The sequence below is a fragment of the Capsicum annuum genome, chromosome 4, assembly GCF_002878395.1.
Source record: "Capsicum annuum cultivar UCD-10X-F1 chromosome 4, UCD10Xv1.1, whole genome shotgun sequence".
Taxonomy (NCBI): domain Eukaryota; kingdom Viridiplantae; phylum Streptophyta; class Magnoliopsida; order Solanales; family Solanaceae; genus Capsicum; species Capsicum annuum.
Window position 1 is genome coordinate 3812298 of NC_061114.1, and position 10646 is coordinate 3822943.

At 34.7% G+C, this 10646-nt stretch overlaps 2 protein-coding genes across 3 annotated transcripts; one reads left to right on the forward strand and one right to left on the reverse strand.

Annotated features, from left to right (window-relative positions):
* Window positions 1-3041: 3041 nt before the first annotated feature.
* LOC107856495 (ras-related protein RABA1f-like) lies at window positions 3042-5256 on the forward strand. Its single transcript, XM_016701499.2, has 2 exons — window positions 3042-3495; window positions 4118-5256. Exons 1-2 carry the CDS (start codon window positions 3275-3277, stop codon window positions 4545-4547), a joined length of 651 nt encoding a protein of 216 aa, XP_016556985.2. The 5' UTR covers window positions 3042-3274; the 3' UTR covers window positions 4548-5256.
* Window positions 5257-5621: 365 nt separating this feature from the next.
* On the reverse strand, window positions 5622-9730 carry LOC107856496 (probable LRR receptor-like serine/threonine-protein kinase At3g47570). 2 transcript variants are annotated; one of them, XM_047410595.1, is made up of 4 exons: window positions 8627-9728; window positions 8332-8547; window positions 6155-8149; window positions 5622-6066 (listed from the first exon to the last, which is right to left on the reverse strand). In XM_047410595.1, exons 1-4 carry the CDS (start codon window positions 9699-9701, stop codon window positions 5729-5731), a joined length of 3624 nt encoding a protein of 1207 aa, XP_047266551.1. In that variant the 5' UTR covers window positions 9702-9728; the 3' UTR covers window positions 5622-5728. The 2 variants fall into 2 exon arrangements, with proteins under 2 accessions (XP_047266551.1, XP_047266552.1); XM_047410596.1 differs by lacking the exon at window positions 8332-8547 and having other exon boundaries at window positions 8627-9730.
* Window positions 9731-10646: the final 916 nt, after the last annotated feature.

Consider the following 10646-nt stretch of genomic DNA (forward strand, 5'->3'; position numbering starts at 1 on the left):
AAACATATGCCCTTTTCCTGATCAAGATCTACAATGTCAATATCTATTTTCCAAGGCTCCAAATGCAAATTAACATTACAAAATTTGCAAGAATTTTGATTGTACATTTTGTTAGTGTTGTCCATTGCAAGAATTGAAAAACTGCATAATAGATAAACACAAACTCAAACTTGGCCTCAATTGCCAATAACTCCAATTTTGTGAGTGTGTACATCTAGGCACGCCAACTTTCTCAATCAGCAATTAATCAACTCATTTCCACTTAGTCTCGTGGACACCTGATGGTGACTTGCCACATAAAATTTTGGGGGTATAAGATCAAATTGCAATAGAATGTTCAACTGACATTATGGATACGAGCTGAAGTGTTAGACGTGCATACTCGAATTTGGAGAAAGCAAATTAGAAAAGAGTTAACTACACTAAACACTCATATAGTATGACTCGATTGCAAATAGATCCCCTATATTTTAAAATCAAACAGTTTCACCCCTTATGTTGTTTCCCATTGGTTAATGAATTTTCCTATAAGAATTATTTAGTAATTTTAATGGGGTATCTGGATCTTAACATGTCCTTAGATAAGAGATTTGGAGGTTGTGTATTAAAATAAAAAGGTTAGTTGATAGTTGAGCATTTTTTTGATTTCCTACAGGATAGGGTTTTACGGGTGTTCTTACCAATAGTATTATAACAGTTCTTGTTGTTTTAACATGTGTTTTTTGTGCGTCAATTATTGCTTTATTTTCTTTTTGTTACTGTCCTTTTTCCTGTTTGTTGTGAAATACTTACACTTTGCATTTCACATTAAAATGTATTGTTGAGATTGCTTCCATATTTGTATTCCTTTTTTAAAACGGTCTTTCTATTTCTACGAGAGAAAGATAAAGTTTGCATACACAATACCTTTCTTAAACCTAATTTATGAAATTAGACGAGACTTGTTGTTGTTGCTGTTGAATTACTTTTTGAGGAACCAGTCATAAATTTAATAATTTTAATGGGGCATTTGTGCAAATGATTATTTTTGGAACACATCAAAAAAGAAAAGTATTGTGTTACATAAAAATTAATGTCATGAATCATGTGCTAAAATGTGCTGTTGATGCCATCGTCACAGGATGACATCATCATCACTTTAATATCTTCATCATAACATTTGGAGAAAGACTAATATCTAAGTATAGATAATCAAAGACGCCTGTGGTGGAATGATTGAAGATTCTTTTATTTTTAATTAAAAATTTCAAATAAAATTAAAATTAAAGACTCAAAAAATAAGAAAAAAAAATGTTCGAAATATTGCTCCTAAAATGGATAATTTGAATTTAGTTGGATTTAATACAGGTATCAGATATCGATAAAGTTGCTAGGTGGAGAGTCCAACTCACATGTCTCCATATGATCCAATTCATTCAAAGACCACCTTTTATCTAAAGTTGTGACAAGTTAGTGCACTACATGAAAATTTTCAATAACATAAATCAATTCCACCAATTATCAAGGGTTGTGAAAGAATGAATAAAATCTCTTCATATTTGACTAAAGGTTTCACTTTCGAGCCTTTGGAATGAACAAAAATCCGATAGGAAGCACTTTTCTTTTTGTTAAAATTAGTTATTGCGTAAGATCCACTCATAAGACGTGATAATTAGCCATCGTTATTGGTAGATTTAGTTATTTAAGAGAGAATTCATTTTGCATCACTTAAGATATCTAGGTTGTAGACAAAGAAAATTCATACATTTTGTGAGGATTTTCGTCAATCGATGACGGCAGTCATGATTGTTGTAGATCCACTTCTGCTAAGGAGAAACTCATAAATCTTCAAAACATGTTTTTGTGATTAAATACAACACTTTTAAAATTGATTGATACACAGTGTAAATCTAAATTAATCGAAGTAAGAATATGAATTTCGAATAGAAACAACAAATTATATGAATTTTCTCGAGTCTTTGTTTTCTTGTGTTGCTAGTCTTTAATTACTAATATTTGATGTCAAAATCATATAAAACATATGGGCCCAAACTTTTTTTTTTATTTATTGGTTAAAAGAAAAGGGGTATAGATAAAGATAAACATTGTGCAGAAGGTGCAAATTACTTTTTGAATTATCCTACTCCACAACTTTTTTAAAGTAGCCAATAAATAGCTGAAATTTGTTCTTAATTATTTGGCACGACACCATATTCATAAAAAGGATGAACGTCAAGTCTAACTCCATTGTCAAAGTTAAATTTATAGTAAGATTTTGAGAAAAAAGTTCAAAATATATCTAAATTTTGACAAAAATTACTATAACACGTTTTAATTTTGCAGGGGTCCTATAACCTCCTAAATTATTTTTTTACCATATTTCAGTGGCATATATTTGCCCAACTTTACCACTGCGTGAACACACGCACACTGAACACGTAAGGATCTGAACAGGTCCAGCTAAACAAATATACGGCACAGAATTACGGTAATAAATGGTCTAGGGGGTCATAGAATCCAGCAAAGTTAAGACGTGTTAAAATAATTGTTGCCAAAGTTTAGCTGGACATTTGAAACGTGAACAAACATAATATGAAAGTTCAAAATTGGATAGACCAAGAATCAAGATGAGTTTGATTTTAATATCTTCACATGAATCTTCGTTTTAGCCTAACTTAAAAGTTAGCTCATGAAACAGATAATTCCTCAAAATTAAATAAAGAGACAATAATTCATTTCCGAAACACCGATCCATCGATCTTTTGACACACTTCTTCATGAGGGAATGGAAAAAATAAAGAAAAATATAGAAAAGATAATGATAGCAAATGGAGTTTTAATATTTTATTATTAATAACATTATGAATTTTATTAAAATATATAAAATAATCATTAGGTAGACATTGTTCATTTTTGGAATATTTATAATTATAGGTTTAATTTTACAAAAAAAATATTTCATGTCAAACTACAAAAACTCCCATCCTCACATCCTTCCTTAACAAAAGGAGAGGTAATTTGTTTTTATTTTTAATTATTTAAGGTAAAATCATTAATACATTAATATTAATTCATTTTATTATAATCTCTCTCTTTTACCTCTCTCCCATTTTCTCTCTTTCTCCCCCTCTTTCTCTAAAAGAAAAACTAATTAACAAGAAGAGAGGGTGAAAGGAAAAAAAAAAAAATTAACTCAAAAAGAGAAAGTGAATTTCCTTTTTATTTTTTTCAATTCATATGTAGAAAAAAAAATCATCATTAGCAAATAAAACATATTTAAATTAAAAGGAGAAAAATGGGGGCATATAGGGCTGATGAAGATTATGATTATTTATTTAAAGTTGTTCTTATTGGTGATTCTGGTGTTGGTAAATCAAATTTACTTTCACGTTTTACAAAAAATGAATTTAGCCAAGAATCTAAATCTACAATTGGTGTTGAATTTGCTACAAGAACAATTCATGTTGATGACAAAATTATCAAAGCTCAAATTTGGGACACTGCTGGTCAAGAAAGGTACCTATTTATTAAATTGTGACAGATCCAGAATTTTAAGTCGACATGCAATTGTTTTTAATGCACGCATGGACACACACATATATGTATATATAATGTTTGACCATATTTGCTATTTGCATTTGGTAAAATCCCATCTTGACATCTTACTATTTGTAACAATAGTGCATTCAGAATTTAGACGTTATAAATCCAGTAGCGAGAAAATTAATGTATTTAATTCTTTGTCACGATCCGAGTCGGGGCCCTGGCCGCAACAGGCATCCCAAACCATCAAGGCCCGAGAGACCCTGTAACGGCCCAACCAACTAGTGATATTGTCCTTTCTGGGTCTAGACCCGCACGGCTTTAAAACGCATGAATAGAGAGTAAGACTTGCTTATTTACATACCAACATCCCTCCTATGTTTTGCCGATGTGGGACTCCTTATCCTAAGTTGGAGTGTTACATTTTTATCTAAGCTATCCATTTGTTTTGAAAGAAGTGATTATGTGGACCTTATGCTACGATTCTTTGTTCTCTTATTAAATTTTCTAGTTAGATGATCACTGTGTCCACTACTTTTACGATATCCGCGCCTCTCCCTGAATTATCAAATCATTTTTCATGTCTCATAAAAAGGTATCGCGCCATCACTAGTGCATATTATCGCGGAGCAGTGGGTGCCTTACTGGTTTACGACATAACACGCCATGTAACATTTGAAAATGTAGCAAGATGGCTCAAAGAATTGAGAGACCACACAGACCAAAACATCGTAGTAATGCTCGTAGGGAATAAGGCGGATCTCCGCCACCTCAGAGCTGTCCCCACGGGCGAATCAAGTGGTTTTGCAGAAAGAGAGAACACTTTCTTCATGGAAACATCTGCACTTGAGGCACTCAATGTAGAGAACTCATTTACAGAAGTACTCACTCAGATTTATCGAGTGGTTAGTCGAAAAGCACTTGATATAGGAGATGATCCAGCATCTGTACCAAGAGGACAAACAATTAACATTGGGAAAGATGATGTATCTGCTGTTAAGAAAGGTGGATGTTGTTCCGGTTAAGCAAAATGATCGATCCAGAGGTGAATCCAGAATCTAGCGTCAACATGTTCAGAATGGTATACACAAAGTTGGAGAAGAAAATAATGAATTCAGTTGAATTCTCCGCCTCTGGATGCAAGTATGTATGTATATATATATATATATATATACATACACACACACAACAAATCACATTTTCAACAAATATAAGTTAGACAAAAGAACTAATAGCACAGTATATTGTGGAGGATGGAAGTACAATTAGCCTAAATACTTTGATGTGTAATTTGTAAATCAAGGGAATTTCAGCTAAGAAAACTTTCTAGTTGCCACAAAATACTTGCAATAGACTGAATGCCTATGTTGCTCGGACTCTTCAAAAATGTCGATGGATGCGTGTTTGATCCTCCAAAAGTAGTGCATTTTTTAAGGATTAGGCACAAGTGCAGCATCATTTTTTGAGAGTCCAAGCAACTCAAGCTCAACGTTACAAGAGGTTGCATTTTGCATTGTTCTCTTATCTTCATCTATGCCAAGCGGGTGGAGAACTATGAGTTCAGCAGAATTCAATAGCTTTGACCCCAAAACCTTGTATTTGATTAAGAATTCCACTTAATAAGTAAAAACAATTTATTTAACTTAGTAAAGTTGCATCTTTTGTAATTATCGATTTTTCAGCATTAAACAGGATGCTGCGTGAGAAACAAATCCCTCAAGAGTTCCTTTTTGAGAGAGTAGGAACTTATGTTGCTCAAAATTGTTACAGAGTGTATGTGGGATCCTTAAAAAAAAAAAAAACATTTTGCAAGTGTGCGGCGACATTTTTGAAAAGTCAAATAGTGGAGTAGCAATAAATGCAAGAATAGAGTAACATAGGCAGGAATTTGAAACAGGTAATAAGAGGTCTTGGGTACAAACACAGATTAGTTCAACTAAGTTTACTACAACATACCCAGTAAAATCTCACAAGTGATGTCTGGGGAGGTAGCTTGTATGCAAACCTTACCACTACCTCGTGAGGTAGAAAGGCTACCGCAAAGGGGGTGGCGTTTGGGGATACAGGGCAGGATTAAACAAAGGGCAGAAACACTGAGCTAACTAGCAATCTCATTCAGATTTATTGCAACCAGCTAGAATTTCTGAAAACAGAATCACGCACAAATCAAGTGCTAAAAGATGAAAGAGAACCATTGTAAAAATGTTCAACAGGCAAGAAGTTGAATCTTGATCTTCTGTAGCATTCCTACAGCATCTTTCATGTTAGTCCTTCTTGCCGGAGATTCAGCACAACAATCTAATGCTACTTTCATGATTGATGCCACAACATCTAGCTCCTTCTGTAAGCCTTTGCCCATTGGTGTTACCAAATTGGTATCTACGACATCCATTACAGCATCTGGAAGTGAATAACTCACCCATTGCGTCAAGCTAAGATCTCCTTCAAACTCATTAGGCTTTCTCCTAGTAAACGTTTCCAGCAACATGACCCCATAACTATAGACGTCACACTTTGTTGACACTAGTCCATCCAGTCCATACTCTACAGTCAAACAATTCATTTAAAGATGCAATATAATTTCTAGGTGGGAAAAAAAGATAGGAATAATCAGCAAAACTAAGAGACGTACCTGGCGCTATATACCCCAATGTTGCTAAGGTTTTAGTGTATAAATCCCCCTGATCTTCACCAAGCAGTTTTGAAATGCCAAAGTCGCTGAGGTGGGCAACCATATCCTCATCCAGCAAGACGTTACTAGGTTTCAGATCACGGTGGATCACAGGCGACGAGCACCCATGGTGAAGATATTCCAAAGCACATGCCACATCTATCATTATGCTTAGTCTCTGCTTCGTATTGAGGAAGTAGTTGTGCGAATACAAATATTTCTCAAGACTGCCATTAGGCATATACTCGAGAACTAAAGCCTTGAAATCATTATTGGAACAACTAGTAATGACTTTTACGAGATTCCTATGGCGAAGGCTACGCAAAACTTCACATTCCGTATCAAAACTCTTGAATGCCGCATCCAGTTGCAGATTGAACACTTTAACTGCAACGACAGTTCCACTTTTGAGAATGCCTTTGTAAACTGAGCCAAAACTTCCAGAACCAATCAGATTACTCTCACTAAGATCGTCTGTTGCTTGGAGCAGTTCATAGTATGAAATTCTTTCTCGTTTCTTTGTAGACAATGAATCATCAGCTTGTTGAGGAGCTCTTTTACCTCTTCTATACCTTATCCATACAAACACAAATATGATAGGGACAAATAAAATTACAAGTCCTAGAAAAAGATATAGAACTAGCAATTTCTTCCTGTTTGATTTGTGTTTTGATGAAGTTGGGCATGATGGGACATTAAATCTTGAAGAACCACACAATGCTTCATTGTCGGTGAAAAACTGACTCGAGAGGTTTTTGAAAGGACCCCCTGAGGGTATTTCACCATGCAATTTGTTGACAGAAACATTGAAATATTTCAGGTTTAGAAGTTTCTCCAAAGACTTGGGAATGATTCCAGCTATATTGTTATGAGAAAGGTCTAGGAATTCCAAACCTACCATGTTGCTCACTGAGTCCGGTATAGATCCTTGCAACTTGTTGTGTCTCAACGAAAGGTGTGCCAAATTTTGCAATCCTCCAATTTCTCTAGGAATTCCATTAGTGAATTGATTCATTGACAGATCTATCAGTGTTGCGGCCTTTAGATTTCCAATTACTGGAGGTAATGAACCGACCATGTTGTTTGACGATAAGTTAAGGACCATTAGATCCTTAAGACTCCATAAGCTTGATGGTATATTGGAACTCAATTTATTGGAATCCAGATATATCTCTCTAAGGGAAGTAACATTTCCTAAACAATTCGGAAGAGTTCCTGAAAAATGATTTTGACTGAAGTAAAAAGCACCCAAACGCTGCATTTTACAAAGATTATCTCCAATAAATCCTGTTAATTTGTTGTCACTCAAGTCAAAGCGCTGAAGGTTTTCCAAGTTACCAATTGATGTGGGAATCGATCCAACCAAGCTGTTTCCAGAAAGATCAAGGAATAATAAACTGCTTAAGTTCCCAAAACCATTTGGAATTCGCCCTTTGATCTTGCAACTGTCGGTGTAAAATTTTATAAGAGATGTGGAAAGGTTCCCTACAGAGACTGGAAGAATGCCATTTAGAGGGTTCATATATATATCAAGAAATGTTAAATTTCTACAATTGGTTAAGGAAGTCAGGAAGCTTAATGATGAATCACTTGTTAAATTGTTTCTCTCCAAGTCTAGGTACTGTAAGTGAGTCAAATATCCAAGTGAGTTGGGAATCAAACCACTGAGTTTGTTGCCTGAAAGACCTAGAATAGTAAGTTTGGAACAATTGGAGATGGAATGAGGAATAGTCCCAACAAGATTGGTTAAGCGAGCCAGAAAAAGTCTGTCAATGTTGGGTAATATAGAATCTATGTTTGGTGGGAGGCTTCCTGATAGATTGTTGAATGAAAGATCAATTATTCTCAGCCCTGATATGTTGAAGATCTCCATATCAAGTGAACCTCTAAAACTGTTAATCGAAAGATCAAGTTCATCCAACTCAACGAGATTGCTTATCTCTTTGGGTATTTCACCTGTCAACACATGAAGAAAGAATAAATACAAGTAACACGAACTAGTTAACATATCTCGTTTGGAGTTTCTTGTCACACTTTTAAAGATTTATTACTCATTACATGCATATATTCATAGAATTTTAATAGTTCTAATGGATCTATAAAAATTAACATGAGACACCATTATAATATATATGTACCTATAAACTTATTTCCACTAATCTGTAGATGTTGCATCTTGGTTAAGTTGCCAATCTCCCGTGGTAACAATCCACTAAGATTGTTCTGCCACGCTGACAAAATTTGAAGCGACGAGATATTGCATATGGAGATCGGGACAGAGCCGGTAATCTGGTTTCTCTCCATGGCTAACTCCACCAAATTAACAAGATTTCCAATTTCTTGTGGAATTATCCCTACATTTAATGTGTAATATATAAAAATATTTGAAGTAATAAGATACAATAGTGCTAGGATTCATAAGATGAAACGTACCAGAGAAATGGTTGGTTCCGAGTTCTAATATCTGCAAGTTACTCAATCTTCCAATTTCACTATGTATTGGTCCATCAAACTCATTATCCGATAAAGACAAAATTTGAAGTTGAGAACAACTGGATAAGCTTGTAGGCATATGACCTTGAAGCTTGTTTGTGGATAAATAAAGCCCTTTGATTATTGGGATACCATTGCATAAACCATTGGGAAGATGTCCTGATAAACTATTGCTTGCAAGTGCAATGACTTCAATACTTGAAATATTGAAAATTGTGAAAGGTATAGAACCCGTAAGTTGATTAACTTGTACGGATAGCACTTTCATGTTGTGAAGATTGCCGATCTCTTCTGGAATGTTTCCTTGAAGTGAATTATAAGATATCTCCAAAGTCTCCAATCTTGAGGCATTTGAGAGTGACGTAGGAATAAAGTCTCTAAGCTTGTTACCTCCCAAGTTTAATACTCTAAGGTTAACAAGACTCCCAATGACTTTTGGTATTTGACCCTCTATGGAATTGAATTTCAGATTCAAAGTCTCAAGTTTGGAAATATTAGAAAATGAAGAAGGGATGGAACCAGTAAAACTATTATTTCCAAGGTTTAGTACTTGAAGTTGGTGTAAAAACCCAAACCAAGAGGGAACCTCCCCGCTGAAGCTGTTGAAACTTAAGTCAAGAACCTTAAGACGATGCAAGTGTGTCATTTCTTGAGGCAAATTTCCATGGAAATTGTTGCTTCCCAAGTCAAGAGAAACAAGAAATGTGAGGTTCCCAAGTTCACGGGGTATTATGCCCGTAAGAGCCATGTTGGAAAGATTCAAGGACTTCACTCGCTGGTGGCGGGAGCCACAAGTCACTCCAACCCAGTGACAAATAGACGTAGCTGGAGACCAACTTTCATCCAAGTAGTGAAGGGGGTCCGAAATGATTTGAGATTTCAGGGAAAGGAGAGCTAATTGATCAGTGGAGATGTTAAGTTGGGTCATGGCTGAACTACTTATAACATAGTACTGAAGCAACAAGAGAAAAGAGGTGAAAGCTTTCTCCATAGTTGCATATATTGGTAGGAACATGGATGTGGATAGTAATGATGTGGTTTTGAGACTTTAAATAGCAAAGAGGTCTCTTGCTTTTTCTGACTTTTAAATCTCTTTTATGAGAATTTTCCATTCACACATATTTTTAGGAAAAAAGGATTAGCTTTCATTTATTCATTAATTAAGTCTTCTAAAGACTAATAATACAACTAAAGAAACAAAAAAGTAACTTTAATTGGTTCAAGTGGCAGACCAAGAAAGAAGACTCATAAAGGAGTCTTCCACTAAGTTTTATACCAAATGTAAGATGCTCATTGGAGGAGCAAGAATGAATTGAATAGATTTTCGTTATTATTATCTTTGTTTAATAACTTAATTTGAGTTTAACAACTTAAACAGTACTGACTACAATATCATAATGAATTAGTTTTGGCAAACCAAAATTTAACTAGTGTCAGCTATGGATTCACCGGGTTTTATATCTTTTGATACGGAGTATAGATATATATGGAAAAAGCTACTAAAACATCAACAACTACTAGGTTTGAACCCGTGATTTTAAAGGATTTCTCGGAGTACACCCCGGCCTAGTTTGTTATTACTCATGTATAAGCCCCGAAGGTCTCTTAAGCTGCAAATTGATGTGGGAATCGATAGATCCAATTAAGTTGTTTTTGTTGAAATAATGACATGTTAAGCTGGTTAATGTAACAATTACAACGTATATAACAAGTAGCTATTTTGTTATTTGGTATTCAGCTTTAGTTTTCAGATACAAACGATGCGCTATAACTCCTTATTCGAGTAAATTCATGGTCACTTAACTTTGTATCTATTACGCAAAAGTCACTTTTCATTTATTCATTTCACAAAAGTCATTTAACTTTGCTCCGACCATCACAAAAGTCACTATGATCGGATTTTACAATAATCCCAACGGAAAAATAATCAATTTTTTTATAAAAATAGTCTTCACTAGGT

Bases quoted from the DNA above. Each gene is read 5' to 3' on its own strand.
- LOC107856495 (XM_016701499.2), top strand. From the start codon at position 3,275: ATGGGGGCATATAGGGCTGATGAAGATTATGATTATTTATTTAAAGTT. The intron at 3,496-4,117 runs GTACCTATTTAT...TCTCATAAAAAG, and splicing joins GACACTGCTGGTCAAGAAAG to GTATCGCGCCATCACTAGTG.
- LOC107856496 (XM_047410595.1), bottom strand. From the start codon at position 9,701: ATGTTCCTACCAATATATGCAACTATGGAGAAAGCTTTCACCTCTTTT. The intron at 8,150-8,331 runs GTACATATATAT...ATGTGTTGACAG, and splicing joins TAGTGGAAATAAGTTTATAG to GTGAAATACCCAAAGAGATA. The intron at 6,067-6,154 runs GTACGTCTCTTA...GTTTGACTGTAG, and splicing joins ATTGGGGTATATAGCGCCAG to AGTATGGACTGGATGGACTA.